Source organism: Engraulis encrasicolus, chromosome 10, assembly GCF_034702125.1.
Source record: "Engraulis encrasicolus isolate BLACKSEA-1 chromosome 10, IST_EnEncr_1.0, whole genome shotgun sequence".
Classification (NCBI taxonomy): Eukaryota; Metazoa; Chordata; class Actinopteri; order Clupeiformes; family Engraulidae; genus Engraulis; species Engraulis encrasicolus.
This window is the reverse complement of record NC_085866.1, coordinates 25,808,672-25,826,171: the sequence shown is the minus strand read 5'-3', so window position 1 is coordinate 25,826,171 and position 17,500 is coordinate 25,808,672. Positions and strand designations below refer to the sequence as shown.

The 17,500-nt window shown below is 43.5% G+C and overlaps 1 protein-coding gene and 1 long non-coding RNA gene across 3 annotated transcripts in view; one reads left to right on the top strand and one right to left on the bottom strand.

The window, feature by feature from the left end:
* sema3bl (sema domain, immunoglobulin domain (Ig), short basic domain, secreted, (semaphorin) 3bl) overlaps positions 1-17,500 on the bottom strand; it is a 92,443-nt gene that overhangs the window by 18,541 nt on the left and 56,402 nt on the right. For both annotated transcript variants that reach the window (XM_063208485.1, XM_063208486.1), the window contains exon 5: positions 766-856. In XM_063208485.1, coding sequence (XP_063064555.1) covers positions 766-856 — 91 coding nt within the window. The remainder of the gene's footprint in view (positions 1-765; positions 857-17,500) is intronic.
* LOC134456876 (uncharacterized) lies at positions 3,326-4,956 on the top strand. Its single transcript, XR_010036383.1, has 3 exons — positions 3,326-3,371; positions 3,962-4,047; positions 4,222-4,956. It is a non-coding gene; the product is annotated as an uncharacterized LOC134456876 (long non-coding RNA).

Genomic DNA, 17,500 nt, shown 5'->3' with positions numbered 1-17,500 from the left:
ACGTAAAGTCTTCAGGAAAAAAATAGATTAATTTTCGTGGTGCATTCACGTTATTGCCCGTTTTTCGTGGTAGGGCAACAAAACGCTGCCTATTCACTTGAATTGCCCCACTGCTGCTATGGTTATCCAAGCGTCTGCAGGGGCGGGGAGGGGGTGCTGACAGAACACTGCTGATACACTCGGGGGTGGGGGTAGATTTGAGAATGGGTTAGGGAGCAGGTAGTTAGGGTGTGAGGGGGAGAGAGATGAAGGGGGTTAGTTGGCTGAGAACAGAATAAGCCAATCCCCAGGAGCCAGAGAGAGAGCGGAGAGTCAGAACTCGATCCATCTGGCAAGGAGAACATCCAGGAGAGCCAAGGACAATGAATGATCACACACATGCACGCGCAAGCACATACGCACGCACGCACGCACGCGCGCACGCACGCACGCGCGCACACACACACACACAGAAATGCAACCACGCGAGTGCACGTCACACACTGACACAGATGGTCAAACAGACAGTAAACACTCCAATGTGTGTGTGTGTGCGCGTGTGTGTGAGTGTGTGCGTGAGCATGTTTGTGTGCACATGTGTGAAACAATTCAAACAGACAAGATGAGGGGAGAGCACAGATATGATGGTGTTCAAAGGCTCTGTGTGTGTGTGTGTGTGTGTGTGTGTGTGTGTGTGTGTGTGTGTGTGTGTGTGTGTGTGTGTGTGTGCGTGCGTGCGTGTGTGCGTGCGTGCGTGTGTGTGTGTGTGTGTGTGTGTGTGTGTACCAGTGAAGGTGCTGGCGAAGGGCATGTTGGGGTCATGAGGGCATCTTCCTCTGCCGTTCTCCACCGAGGAATTCTCCAGAGAAAAGGCATGCTGTTGGACACACACACACACACACACACACACACACATGAACGCACGTTTGCACGCACACACACACACGCACACGCACACGCACACACACACACACACACACACACACACACACACGCACGCACGCACGCACGCACGCACGCACGCATGCACGCACACATGCACGCACACACGAACGCACGTTCGCACACACGCACACACACACACACACACATACAATTAACAACTTATTTCTTTGCCTCTGCAGGGGAACCATTTCTCAAGACCTTGCACACATGTTTACTGTGAAATCTCTTCAATGTTTTACTGCCAGAGAAGTGGATCCACTCTATTGCATCACTGAAAAGACCATCTATTTGGTCCATTTGGTGATGAATTTCTCTTTGTGTGGAAACTAGCCTACATTGAATACTTTTCCACTGGCGCAAAAACACAGAAATAAACCCACACAGAATATCTGAAAAACATAGCGGTAGTTTGTGATTTTAGGGCAACCCATCTCTCAAATATGTTATGATGGTGGGTAACACATACAAATCTTACTTATAAATGCACACAGATTAAATAAGTTACACATGCACTTGTAGACCGGTGTGTGAAGACAATAGTTGTTAGAAGTAGTTAAGTCATTGTGACAAAAAATGCAAAGGTGTCCGTGTATTTCATGTTTATACTGTATACTCAGTGAAAAACAATAAACTTCAAAAATAGCAAGAAAAGAAATTATAAACCCCTGAGTCTACTGGCATCTTCAAACTTTCCAGAACAATCTTTTCTAATTGCTTTCTGATCATAGTCTAGAGGATATGTCAAAAAGATGTTCACTTCCGGAAGAAAGCACGAAAATTGGTATATAGGGGGTTTTGGGGATGCTGATTCCAATTAGAAGCGGCTCCACGCTCGCAAACGAAGGGATCTACTTCAAAAACACGAAATCCAAGATGGCCGCCATCGCAAAAACCTGTATTTGTTTTGAGCCATAACTTTGGATCTGGTTGTTATATGAGCATGATCTTGGTGCAAAATGTAGGTTTTGTGGCCCAATAATTTCATTTAAAGGCAACATAAGCCTCTAACTAAAGATATGACAAAGATATAGGGTGCAACAATTGCAGCAATCACATTGACGCATTTGTGTGAACTGTGCTGATTTAAGAAAGCGAGGCATGATGATTTATGTTAGGCTTGGTGTATCACTTTCTAAGTTACTAGGGATTTGTAAGTATGTATTCTTGTTCCTGGACTCAAATACAGTGTTGCCAATTTGGCGTCATTGTCGCAAGATTTAGCGACTTTTGGACCTGGCGACAAAAAAACACATCTGGCGACTTTGGCGACTTTTTGGTGAATCTGGCTACTTTGAAAAACTCTTCATTTAAGTGACAAAATCATTGTTTTTCAACATAACTGCAGCTCTGCGTAGCCGTGCACACATCTTTTCTAGAGATTTGCGCTGCATGCGTGATGCTGTGACATCATCTGGCAACTTCTAGCGACTTTTTTTCAATCAAGCCATATTCTGTTCACTCATAAAATCACAAAAGAAGTTATTTCTGGAAGAAAATAAATCAATAATAATAATAATAATAATAATAATAATAATAAGACTGCATTTCCAGAGAGACAATGCTATTAGTATGCTTGCGGCTTATGCACACACACACACACACAGAGCTGTTGTATACACACACAGAAACACGAGGGAAAGAGATAGAGGTCTGAGTGTGTGTGTGTGTGTGTGTCTGTGTCTGTTTGTGTGTGTGTGTGTGTGTGTGTGTGTCTGTCTGTCTGTCTGTCTGTGCGAGAGAGAGAGAGAGAGAGAGAGAGAGAGAGAGAGGTGTGTGTGTGTGTGTGTGTGTGTGTGTGTGTGTGTGTGTGTGTGTGTGTGTGTGAGAGAGAGACAGGGAGGGAGGTGTGTGCGTGTGTGCATGTATGGATATGCTTCAGGTGCCTTTCAGCAATGGGTGGGTAGGGAGAGGTAAGGGTGGGATTCGAACCTGCAACCCTCTGACAGAGCAACAGGCCACTGCCACTTACTGTATCCATCATTTGCATTGACGTCACAATATTACGTAATCGATTTTGCTGGACGGCAGAAGTACACATTCGTACATAGGAATTATATGCAGACGAAGACAACTTTGACCATAAAATACCAAAGAAACACGTAGTTCTTGTATTTTTTTTTTAAACGGGATATGTACCTGGCGTTATCAGGCTAGGTTGGCCACGGTGGATGTGTTCAAATCATAGATTTATTCAAATGTATTCTGCTCCACTAGATGGCATAACGCCGACGGGCGGAAACTGGGAGAAGAAGAGAAAGTTGTTGCTTGCTTCCAGCCATGAACTTACTCTGCCTGCGGAATATTTTTTTTCATCCCGTGTTTATTTTCTTCAGTAAAGTTGTGAACTTAAACCAAACCTCTGCATTGGCAAAATAAGCACATTCATGCACCGTTTCTTCATTGGCTGGGCACCGCGGCTGCATCCTCTTCTTCGTGGCATGGCACAGGTAAGATAATGCTGCTAACCTAACTTACTAGGCTACAAGACGCACGGTACATTTTGTGTCAGGCATTTCGCAAAGTGGTGTTTTGAATATCTTTTCATCTCAGATGTATCTTGTAGGTTAACTTGAATTCTCTCGCTTCGTTTCATCCAAGTGGATTTCATTGTTGTTTCAGCCACGTCTGCACAATGTAGGCAAATATGAAATATAATTCTATATCTTATCTTCTGTTTACATATCCAATATGTTCATTTGTACTGTATTATTATTGACCACTTATGTTACCAGTCCATCACTGCTACCTGTCCTGTCTTGCACTTTCTGTCTGTCTGTAATTGTCAGTCCTGTCCTGGCATGGTAGAGAGAAAACGTCGTTTCCCTTGTATGCTGACTTGACATACTTCAATGTTTCAAATCGGTGTTGCATTACATTGCACATGTAGAAACACATAGGACAGAATGTCGGTTACATACTTTGATTAAATAATTTTGATTTGATTTGATTAAATAAATCATTTGAAAAGATGACCTTCACAAGAGAAAGAAAAGCACAACAAACCTGTTATTTATCTTTTATTGTTTTTATTGTTTAGTAATTGCAGGTTCATCAGTCAGGTGGTCAGCACCCAAACTAAAACCATACGTCATGGTGGCCAGGAATTGCATCCCAGCAGCACAGGTAAATACATGACTAGTAAGTTGGGATGAGTGTTATTTTCTGACATTTTACATCACATTTTAATTCAGACAATATTGCCAAGGGAGTCAATTATTCAGTACTGTACCAATACATTACAATGCATGGCTAGATTCATTTAAATAGCATGTTTGTCTTTTCTTTTTTTCTAATTAGATGGGGGAGCCAACATGAAGAGGTGTCCAGAGAGGCTTCTTCCTCTTTGGCTTTGCAGCAGCACCAGGACCTCACCATCAGTGATGCTGTTCATCCATCGGGCCTACCCTTACATTCCTCCCCTGATGCACTGATCACCTGTACCAGTTGTTGGAGTTTTCAGAAGGGCTCTAAATTAACTTTTTTTATTCACTAGTAGCCAAAATGGCTAGTATGTTAATCTCCAAACATACCAGTACATTAAATAATGGGTCAATGGGCCAAGTATGTTTTCTTTTCTACCAGCAAAACTTAATTTTCCCCAGCATTTGGCTGGTGAGCCCTGGTTGTCATTGATGGTGAGTAGCTGTGATAATAAATAACTGAAATGATGAAGTCCATCCAGACATGTCTTGCTTATTTTATTGTACTAATACAACAACGTAGAACATTTTCTGTGAAAGCCCAACTGGGAAACTCCAACTCCCATTGACATTGTGACACAGCACACAAGTGTTCACTGCACGAAATTGCATTTATGCTTCACCCGTGCAAGGGGGCAGCCCCCAATGGCGCCCCAAGGGAGCAGTGTGGCGGTACCATGCTCAGGGTATCTCAGTCATGGAGGAGGATGGGGGAGAGCACTGATTACTTAACTCCCCCCACCAACCTGGTGGGTCGGGAGTCCAACCGGCAACCTTTGGGATACAAGGCTGACACTCTAACCACTTACCCATGACCGCCTGTCAATCTTCAGTCTAGTGTAATTATGTTGTCTACACTAAATGTATATCTCAGGTGACATGGGTATACTGGTATGGGGATAGTGCTGTATGTAAATAATATTAACCCATTTCAGCCGGCACCAAAATGCCAGCTAATTGCCTATGCCCCTTTTAAGAAAGGTGTCCTCATCCTATAAAAAACCCCAAATAACTAAATAAGTCTCTGAAGCACATACAGACATGATATGAGTTTTAAAAGCTAAGACCATCCTCTTGCATTAGAACATGTTAATTCAGCTCTAACATACCCACATTTTTAATCTAAAAAAATCTAATATGTCATGCCTAAATGCTGTGTCGCTCCAGGCACCTAGGTCAATACAACGAGTACACAGCATCCAGCATCAATGGGTTGACTATTACAGGCCTAGTTCAGATAACCATTTATTAATATAAATAAGTACTTGCACGTCTATTGTACATGTCCACCCCACAATAGCTATCCCCTCCCATCACCTACAAAACCTTGAAATGTATTTGTACTTTGTGTCTAAAAATAAAGTCTTTGAGCCATTGAATGAACTGATTACTACATTGAGTTGGTGTGATTAAGAGGTTGAAATCGGCTAAACTTGACTTGGTGTGCTGGACCTCTGGCTCTTCCATCCAATGTGTCATGACATCAGATCATCGCTCTTCTCGTCTGGAGAAACAGAAAGATAACACTTAGCTGACACTTATCCAAAGCAACTCCGTTACTCACAGTGAATTGTCCCTGCAGCATGGGGCTTGGTGCCTAGCTCATAGGCCTACTTCAGCCTGGATGGGAGGTGAAGGGAGAGGTGTAGGATGGGATTTGAACCTGCAACCCTCCAATCGTAATACCACTTCCCAAACCATTAAGCCTCTGATGTGTGTGACTGATTTCAGAGGGCAGACAATTTGGATGACAACACAACAAAGTGGTGGACTTCATATTAACAACATCGACACTGGTGGAAATAGGCCAGCATGGATAAGGTGATTGGCATTTCATGACAGCATCATGCTGAAGAGTAGGCCTACTACTTGGGAAATCAGCGCTAGAGATGTACACATGGTTTATTTTTACATTTGAACCTTAACAGTATGAACGTCATAGCCTTGCTATTTCACCAAGAGCTTTATGAATTCCGTGTTTATGTTACAGCCTGCAATATCTTAGCATACGTCCATCATAGCGTAATGATGCTGATAATTAACGTTAATCATGGAAAGCATCTTACATTGACCACACAGAAAAAGCCACTGAAATTGCACATTAGACTTAAATTAACTAGCGTTCACGAATTAAGAGACAAATGATGATGATACAAAGGATGGCAAATGAGAAACTTACCGTGGTGCTCATCCAGCTACTTGAGTAGGCTATTGATGGTTTTCCAGTTGGTTGCCGCGATTCACCTCAGCTTTCTCGTTTTATTTTGAGATCCAGTGAAAAGTCACGCCTGGGTTGTAACCCTATCTGTTTTTGTAACAAACAGCACAATGGGTGTTCACGGTGTTTAGTTTATCGGCGATCTATGTTACGTTATGAGTTACTAAACGTTGCGAGTCCCATAGGAATCCATTCATCAATGCGGCACTCTTGCCGTCCAGTAGCCGTCCACTAGAACGTTTGACGTCACATGCAAATCATGGATAGATGGCCACAGCAGAATATTAGGCCACGGTTGCCCAGGTGACAGCAGAGGTCTAAAGTTCTACAAGGCTGTGTGTGTGTGTGTGTGTGTGTGTGTGTGTGTGTGTGTGTGTGTGTGTGTGTGTGTGTGTGTGTGTGTGTGTGTGTGTGTGTGTGTGTGTGTGTGTGTGTGTATGAATGAAGATTCTAAAGGTGACAGTTTGGCAGTCAATAGCTGAGTAATATGTGCAGCCTTATTTTTACGCTGTCATATCTCCAAAAGTTTTGCAAGTTGTTAGATGATATTGACACACAAATGGCACAACCCTGCTCTTCATGTCAAAGCTGAGATCACTTTTTAGGCCTAATGGTTCAGTCCAAAAAATGACATATTCAGGCCTATGCGCTGAGCATTTGCGCTGAGCATTTTTTTCAAGTGAATGAGGTCACATCATAGGGATTTTAAAACTGTTCTCTCTCAAACATTTTTAAGAGTTGGCTTATGATCTTCACACAGTTTGTATTCAGAGCCAAGACCTATCTGACAATGCCTTTACCTAGTTGATTCCAGGTTAAAAACCCCAGGACAGGTCGCCTCTCACTGTAACTGCCACAGTTTGTGACATCATCATCTTGACCATTCTACCATTCATTTCAATGAGGGGGAAAACAGAGAGAAAACTGAGGAAAAACAAGTCTGGTGAACAAATGAAAGGGGGTAGGCCAGCGAAAAATACACCACCCTGAGCCCTTTTCGAGCCGTTCGTTTTGGCACTCGAACCGTGTCTCTATCTCGAACGCTGCAACAATTCAAAGCCGCCATACTAATGAATGGCGATTCCCATAGGCCGAGGTGAATGGAAAAATGTAGAATAATAATAAACTCTTGATGAACAATTAGTATGCTTTCCCGCAAGCATACTAAATAAACTGTTGGAGAACAATTATTATGCTTGCTGGGGGCCAAGCAGAGGCCTTTGGCAAGCATACTAAATAATACTATAGGACTATTTCATACATGGTAGACACAATCATCTGCTGTTATGAGGACATCTCTGTCATCTGGGAACTGTCCATTTGTTACCAGCGTAGTTATCTGCATTTGCCAGAAATGCCTGCCAATCTGGTAACAAATGAACAGTTCCCAGATTTGGACTACACTACCAAAGATGCAGTTTCCAAAGATGTATTCCAACTAGAGGTGAAGTGCAGCTGTACTAGTACTTGTACAAATAGACCTGCCAGATCTCGGTGCAAGTGCATGGAGGCAGAGTTAAAGTGCACACGTCTGTGCAAGTGCACATGCAATTTCTAAGACTGACCACTGACTGTTTTTGCATCTGTCAGGGGTCTTACACAACAAGGCGGTAAAGCGTCGCGGAACGGCCGCGTTTTTTACCGGCGTCGGTGAAAATACATTGAAACCTATCTGTCCTTACACACCAACCGGCGGTAGTCGGGCGTCAGCGGCGCGGGAGCCGGCTCAGCGCCGCGCTGCATTTGGAAAATAGAACTCGAGCGTATTTTTCACGCCGGCGACCGGCGGTGTCTCATTCAAATGAATGGCAAAGTAGCATGCTAGCTTTAGCTGTGGGGAGGGTTTTGAACAGGACTGGCCGCGCACGCCGACGCCGTCAGTGTGAAAGGCAGAGAAAAACACGCCAGTCGAAACTAAGCAGAAAGACCGTGTTCATCCCGTGCCGGTTCCATTCCGCCTTGGTACGTTTAGGCCCTCATAGTAATTGTAGAGTGGATTATTAAGTGTTAGCACTATGGTCTTCTGTTTGCTTTTTGAATGCAGGAAAAAATGATGTTCCCCATAGTATTCATCATCATTATTATTATTATTATTATTATTATTATTGATTTACTTTCTTCCAGATATAAAGTTGTTAAGTTGCGAATAAAATGATGGACTGACTGAAAAAAGCTGGTACTCATGATCCTAAATTCATAAACTCAAAGATGCAAGTTGGGTGCCAAATATCACATAGGCTTTATGCAGCCATGGTATCCTAAGTATCTGTGTGCTTCAGGGATATTCTGAACAAATCAAGTGAAGTGATAACCCAGGCTTTATTTACAATAACTTGTAACAATAAGTTATGTTTCATTGCAACTTTGAGGGCATTTCCACCTTTTATCTGAAAAAAGCCCGGATTTAGCTGTCCATTGGCTAAAAATGTGTTTATTACATAGTGTGTCGTTAATCTGGTAACCAAATACTTAGCTCACCGGTTTCTCCTCTTCATGATGAATCCATACATATCTCATATGTTAAATTTGGTTTAACTAATCAAAAGTAATAACAGTTTATATATTTTAGAGCGCCCCCCGCAGGCCATTTTGTTATCTGTGTGTTTAACAAAACTTTAACACCAATTTGAAATGACTGAGCCTAATACGACCCCACTGAAAGGATCTACAAGTATAAAAATATAGCTATCGCAATTGCGGCCATCTTCAATTTCTCAACTTTGAGGTGAATCCTTAATATTTTGAAGCTCAAATGGCTTACTCATGACTTCAGCAATAACAAACACCTACAATTAGTCATCAAGATCAATATTCTAGTGCATATTCATCCAAAGTTGTGGATAACTATAAATTTGGCCATCGGAGATGTCGGCCATCTTGAATTTCTCGATTTTCAGTGTGGTACCTAGGTTTTGCAAAACTAATGGCTCATAAATTAATTCAGCAATCCCAAGAACCCACATTTAGTCGCAGAGGTCAGGATTATATGACATATGCAACCTAAGTAATGAAGAATTCTTCATTTGGCGGCCATCTTGGATTTGTCCATTTTGAGGGTGATCCCTTGATTTTTGAGCTTGGAGCCGCTTCTTATCGTAATCAGCATACCTGAAAACCTTTGAATACAAATTTTCATGCTTTATTCCGGAAGTGAACATCTTTGCCAAAAATCCTGACATATCCTCTAGACCAGGGGTGGCCAACCAGTCGGAGACCAAGAGCCACATTTTGTAATGTGTCACAGCAAAGAGCCACATCGGCACACAAACATCACGCGGGCATATAAACATGCGCACACCCACCAACATGGGCATCACCCATCCTTCTCGCACCACAGACCAGCATACACAACAACACATGGGTATGAACATCAACCATCTCTTCCTTTCACACACACACACAGACACACACAGACACACACAGACACACACACACACACACACACACACACACACACACACACACACACACACACACACACACAAAGTGTCAGATTGATGTTACACTCCAACTTAATGGCCTGACTACAAGACAATCCTGAATATAAGTTAACCCTCCCCCCCCTTTTTTTGGGGGAAAAGGTTTTTTCAAGATAAAAATGTTGTTTTACATAAGAAGACAAGGGTACACAGGTCAAAATTATTTAATAAATTCTTTCATATTTTAATAAAAAAACGTTTCACATCATAATTTCCATGAGCACTCTTTATAACAGAGCACGAAGTAACGCGGCCCAAAGATTCTCCGCCTCTTTTAGCTCACGGCCCGTTCCCACTTTGCCGGCGAGCGCGTTGACGCCGACGCCTTCAATTCATTTTCAATGGAAAGCGGCGACGCCCTCGCAAAGGCTTCTGGGATAGGCCTACGCGGCGCGGCTACTTTGACAGTTGACGCGCGTCAAAAAAGTTGAGCGAGCTTCTACTTTATGCTAATTACTCGCGGCCAACGCGGAGCGTTATCCAATGATTGTCGAGTACATGAGGAATTCCCATGAAACCAAGGGCTATGTTTTGCTGCTTAGAAGTAGTTTTATGACTGGTTATCATACATTTTAATGTAAGATTCATACACTACAAGAAACTATGAAGTGCAAGGTCTTTGTGCTTATGTTCAAAGGATTATGTACATTTTGACGACATTCAAAACTACGTGATGGCTATGAAATGTGTGAAGTAAACACATGTCCACAGTAAGGTAAGGGCAGACTTTGATGTTACTATCGCTGGTTAGCTTGCTTAATCGATATAAACGTGTAGAAAGACAGACAGATATTCCTGTTCAGTGTACTCTGTCACGCCCCTGCATGTGCTCCGACAAGAAGCATTCAGTCAACAAAGGGAGGCGCGTCGCGTTTATGAGCGTCAAATGGCCGTCAAAGTGGGAACAGGCCGTCATTCGGGGGTTAGGCGCACAGGCACTGCTTTCTTGCGCACAGATGAGATGATCATTGGATGCCTGACGACAACACCATCCGAAATTAACAAGGTGGTTCGTCAAATCGCCGTTCATTTTCCACATTAATGTTTCAGCGGGTGCTGACAGGGGGCCAGGGGAAAAGACCAAGTTTTCTTTTTGAGACTAAACTGAGCGCGGACAAGCGACAAGTCGATTGAAATTGTTTCCCACCTGCACGCTGTCTGCCTGCGCCGCTTTGACAATGGCTGATAAACCAGGGTAGAACATTATTTTTGGCGCTATTTTGTCTATAGCCCGCGAAAATAACACGATTTTAAACCAAAAACATAATTTCACATTCGGGTCAATAGCCATGAACACTCCTCCTAACAGAGCGCAGAGATGGCTACGCAGGACAGAGATTCTCGGCGCATCTCTGCTCCAGACGCCTTTCTCTTCATATCATTTGCACATTTATAACCGCCATATCCGAGCGATAGAATCTAATATGGACAGCACATTTTCTTGACCTTATTGAGGAGTGATGGCCAAATCTTTCAGGTTAAAACATTTTTGCCGCTATTTTGTCTAGTCAGCGAAAGACGCGGTCACTTTTTAAAGCGCTATTTTTAGAACATAGGCTTAAATCGCGTCTTGTAGGCTATTTGCAGTAACACATGTCACACATCAACGTGATCATTCAGGACACATTTAGGCAAGGCCTACTACAGTACCAAGACCACAGGCCACTTATTTGCCATAGTTCTAATCATCTTTGTGTGTGCAATTTCCAATGCATATTGCCTAATCGACATAAACACAAACTTGGACATGAACGCAAGAGCCGCAAGACACCAGGCAAAGAGCCGCATGCGGCTCGAGAGCCGCGGGTTAGCCACCTATGCTCTAGACTATCACCTTCCAGCACCTCCTTGATACCCTTAACTGGTTTGGCAGGTGAGTAATGTAACAATTGGTGAGCTGTGCTCCACATACTGTATGGGTCAATGGGGTTTCCACAGCGGGTTCAATGAGTGGAAATACACCATACATTCAGTGCATTACTCATGCATCCATTTACGTGAATAGAACATGCACGTGCGCGCACGCACGCACGCACGCACGCACGCACGCACGCACGCACGCACGCACGCACGCACGCACGCACGCACACACACACACACACACACACACACACACACACACACACACACACACACACACACACACACACACACTGTGAGCCATCTCTGAGTGTGCTGTGCACATGTGTCCAAGTCCCTCCTCTAGTCCCTCTGCTATGCACTGTGGACCATAAACACAGTCCAGGAACTGTTTCCTTTTGGGGAAAATACTCTGAATGTTTGGGTCACGTTTGGACAACAGGGATGTGGGGATGTTTCTGGTCATTGTTTTTGAGATGAGCATGACACATTGAGAACAATGGCCCCAAAGATATACAGTACCTTTGGTGCACAATTACTCTGTATATGAAAACTGTCTGCCTCTGCCTCTCTGTCTCTATGTGTGACTCACATTACTTATGGGAGGCCAGACTAGCATGATGGGAATCCCCTGGAGTTGTGGATGTGATGGGACATCAGGGTTACAGATAGAGCTAGTGTGTGCATGTTTACAACTGGAGACAAGATGGTCGGTTGTAATGCTCTTTATGTGTGCTGTAAAATTGGATACGATTTTAAAAAAGTGTACCGTAGTTTGAGCCCAGCTTGAGGGAGTGAGGGGTCACAGATAAAGAAGGCTGTGTTTATAGTGAGGGGTTAGGAGGAGACTGGGGGAGCTCAGGGGTGAGGAGAGGAGAGAAATGGCTTAAAGGGTACGAGATTAGAGTCTGAGGGGCTATACGTCAGAGCACAGCCAGGAGGAGGTAAGAGGTAGAGACCTCAGGGAGAAGGAGCTGAGGGATTTGGAGTTAAAAAACTTAAGGCCTCATAGTTAGGAGTTATTGGACCTGGTAGATCAGGGGTCAAGGCAGGGCTATGATGGACTCATCCCCAGGGATGGATATAAGACATACTGTAGCATTTTGACATAAGAGCCGGACAGCAGAAGGCAGGCAACAAGCCTCTGGGGCTGGATAGGAGAGGACATGAGCAGTTAGTGTCATGAGGTGTTATAGGAGTTAGGGGAGTAAGAGTCAGGAGACTGAAGGCTCAGGAGTGAGGAGAGGAGACGGTGGACACCTGGGTCAAAATGTCACAAAAGTTTAGGAGGTATTATGACTTAGAGAAGTGGTTCTTAACTTTTTTTCTTAAAGCATCCCCTTACCTGTGCCCAAACCAAACTGTCTGGTAGAGCCATCCAGGGGGACAGATCCAGGACATTATCGGTCAAGATAAGAAAGAGAGAGAGACAGCAACACGCCTCTGGGCAGGGACAGATCATGACTCTATGGGCCTCTGGGCCAGAAAACAAGAAAGATGTTAGAGACCTATTGTTGGGTGTTTGGGTGTTCGTCCCCCAAGAAAATGTTGTTAAAAGTGTGATTTTTAACGCAACATGAGAATGGAAATGAAGAAACTTGGGCTTCAGGGCCCCCTTTGACTCTTGGCCCCCTGGGCCTGGGCCCGGTAGGCCGGTGCTGTAATCCATCCTTGCCTCTGTGAACTGCAGAGGACATAAAAGTGCAGCGATGGACTCCAGGATCCAGCACATTTCTGTTTGAGATAAGAACTGGACAAGGGAAAGCAGGCAATGGGGACAAAGGTGGAGAGGACACGAGCAGTTAGTGTTGTGAGGTGATGATGGGTGTTACTGCTGTGGGTCCCATTACAGCAGCACAATTAATGGCCTTGAGAATGAGATTAAAGTCATCAATACGGGACAGGGGTCATGGGGTATTGAAATGTGTGGTGGGAGGTCATCAATACGGGCAGAGCTGGTTCTGACCTCCATGGGGCCCTAAGCAAAAATATGCCAAGGGGCCCCCATAAAGCGCCACCCCCCTAACCCCCCCCCCCCCACCCCCGCAAAACGCGAACCACAGACACAACATTTGACTCAAATCAAGCTTAATTAAAAAGTCTCCCTTTCTGCGTTCTTGAGACAAAAACATCAATAATGTCATAATAGATTGTGAACATGTAGACAACGGTGGCTGTACTGAACATGCGACTACCTCATCAGCTGCAGGTGTACCTGGCTCATCTGTGTACTACCTGAACATTGTGCTGGCCCTCCACTGGCTGACTGACTGAAGTCTGAGCTGGTCAGAAACTTAAGCATAGCGCCTGTAAAATATAACTAAGGCTTCAATTAATTTAGCTCCATCAAATTGTTTGCATTTAAAATTACCATATTTTATAGCCTGCCCTCTAGTAGCTTGCCTTTAGTAATCTGGTCTAAAACGTTTTCTAAAAAATAAATGAATAGGCCTATGATAAGAAACTCATATGTAAAATAAATTATTTAGCTATATAACATGTGTTATGAATGTTATCACACATTATTGTGAATAATGTTGTGTTCACTATTTATTGGGATTCACCTCCGTCACAAGTTTCAGTCATTCACCAAAGGTCTGGATTTATTAGTCTATCCAAGCAATCCGCGCCCCCTTGCTATTGTTATCACCCACACACACACACACACACACACACACACACACACACACACACGCACGGCACTCCTTCTCTCTCTCACTCCCTCCTCCTCCATTGCTTAGACTGCACGGGCGTCTTATCAAAAATCTTAAGCGCCTGTCAAAACCAAAATCAATGTCTGTGTATGTTGATATTTTTTTCTAAACAATCGAGAGGCAGCCACGCATACAGCGCGCGCAAACTCACACATACACCACACACACAGAAAGGGCACCGCTTCACACTCCCTCCTTGGTGGAAGCATAACCGTAACAACAGAGGAGTTACGTTGCCTACCTGACTGCTGTTCTCGTCGCTCATTGTCATGAATTTTCTTTTTCTTTTTGTCGTTTCCGCAGGGAAAATGTCATTTCATGTTGGACGTTTCACGTTTTGTGTGACGGAATCAATAATAAACAATTAAATCAGTTAGCGTTTTTTTTTTTTTTAACTGTCAACGTCAGTGACGTAACGGGTCGCGCGAGGCCTTACGCTGAGAGCGTAGTGAGCGTATTGGGCGCGCCGGCTCTGAATAAGGGACAGGGTTCATGGCTAATTGAAATGTGTGGTGTGAGGTCATCAATACGGGACAGGGGTCATGGGGTATTGAAATGTGTGGTGTGAGGTCATCAATAAGGGACAGGGGTCATGGGGTATTGAAATGTGTGGTGTGTTCTCTCTCTCCTCTCTCACCGACAGGGATGCACTGTAGTGTGATTGCACTCCAGCTGAACCTCGTCTCTCACGCACACTCTCTGACACACTTCCTCTCCCTCCGACTGTCTGGCTGCCTCTGTGCCTGTGTGTGTGTGTGCATGAAATAATATGGTGGTTAATGAGAGTAATAAAGTATTGTAGTGTGTTTGTGCACATGGAAGTGTGTCGTGTATGTGTGTGTGTGTGTGTGTGTGTGTGTGTGTGTGTGTGTGTGTGTGTGTGTGTGTGTGTGTGTGTGTGTGGTTGCATTGTGTGTGAGTTGCGTATACACAATGTTGTATTGTCTAGATGAATGAGCGCTTGTCTACTATTTTTTCCTGATGGAGGATGGATGCACAAGATAAAACACAATCACTGAGGAGAGAAATGAAAATAATATACTCCCTAACTCACACACACACACGTGCATGCGTGTTGCGCACACGCACATTCACACGCACACACACACACACACACACACACACACACACACACACACACACACACACACACACACACACACACACACACACACACAAACACAGACATGCTCAGAAAGAAATACACAGAATATATTTAGAGACATTCAGCGAGGGACACCCACAGTATTCACATCTAAAATTAACTGCCTTTGACCTTTGGGCCATTTCCAGTGAAGCCGCTCCCTCTAACAATTAAATTCATACAACAAGTTATCTTTGGCTTTTATATGTGGAAATGTGTGAGAACACTTTGCATTTGCATTATCAAATGACCTATGCTGTTTCAAAACCTCTGAGATCAATGACCTGTGTGTTGTTTGGTTAATTCTTGGTGTCTGTATTAGGTCCTAGAAAAAGACGTTCCTTTAAATTACAGGATGTCTTTGAAATAATTGTTTGACCACTGGGTTTCTGTTTGACTGTATGTCATAACCTCTTCATCACCGTATCTCCTCTCTGTCTGGTAGCATTCTTTCTCTCTGCCTCTTTCCTACCCTACATGTCCTCTTCTTCCGCTCTCTCTTTCGTTCTTTCCTGCTATCAGTGAATGTTGATTTCTTTCTCTGTATTCCTCTGTGTCTCTTCATTCTTCTTAATAGCTTTCCTCCTCTTTCCTCCCCTACATATCTTCTTCTTTTATTACATTACATTTCACTTATCTGACGCTTTCATTTGTTCAAAGCGACTTACAACTATTACTTTTCAGGGTATTGGTTACAGTCCCTGGAGCAATGTGGGGTTAGGTGCCTTGCTCAAGGGCACTTCAGCCGTGGATGGAGGTCTAGGGAGAGGTCAAGGGGGATTCGAACCAGCGACCCCTATATTGAAAGACCAACTCTCTAACCACTAGGCCACAGTGGTTCCTCTGTTTCTTTCGTTATTTCCTGCTTTCACAGAATGTTTCTTTAGGTCTGCCTTCATTACTGTTGATTTCTTTCTCTGTATTCCTCTGTGTCTCTTCATTTTTCTTAATATCTTTCTGCTCTCAATGTTTTAAGAACTGGTTTCTGTTTGTCTATAGGTCATAACCTCTTCATGAGTTCACCTCTTCTCCGTGAGTTTACTTCTCACAGACTCTTTCTCATCTCTATGTCGTTGTCTTTATATGTGTCTTTGTCTGTTATTTTCTTTATCTGTATCTACTTTTCTCCTATTCTCACTGGCTTTCTGCTCTCTTTCAGAGTTGAAGACAGAGAGAGAGAGAGAGAGAGAGAGAGAGAGAGAGAGAGAGAGAGAGAGAGAGAGAGAGAGAGAGAGAGAGAGAGAGAGAGAGAGAGAGACTAGACAAAGCAAGACAGATTTGCTGTGGAGATGTTTATTATTCTTCATATCTATAGGGTCAGCCCCTCAACATGGATGGAGTGCATCCAGGGACTTGACTGGCTGACTGCTCCCTTTGATCACTCACACACCACACGCAGGTCACCAGTGGTGGACGAAGTACACCAGTTATGTACTTGAGTAAAAGTACAGTTACCTTGCATTGAGAACTACTCAAGTAAAAGTGAAAGTATTCACCTCACTTTTTTACTTGAGTAGAAGTACAAAAGTATCTGCCGTCAAAAATACTTAAGTACTAAAAGTAAAAAGTAAAAACTTAAAAATGAAGCATTTGGTGCAATTTTAATATTTAAGCGTTGTAGGCCTAGTTTGGTCATATCTAATTAAATATCCACTGATTTGCATAGGCTATACCAACATGTTAGAACTAGGCCATAACAGGCCTCAGAAACACTGTGGAGTAAGTCCATGGATGTTATAGCATCAGAAGTTCATTTTCACCTCTCTAAACATTTAATACTACCTAACCCTAACATGCCCAAAAGAACGCATGAAAGGGCTATTAATATTAAGAATGGTTAGGCTGAAATTGATTATATATGCCTATTAGAACAACTACTACAATACCCCCCAGCCGTAGGCCTACAGTCCAGTATAGGCCTACTTATTTGTGACAGCAAGGAGTTAGAGTAGTAGCCAATA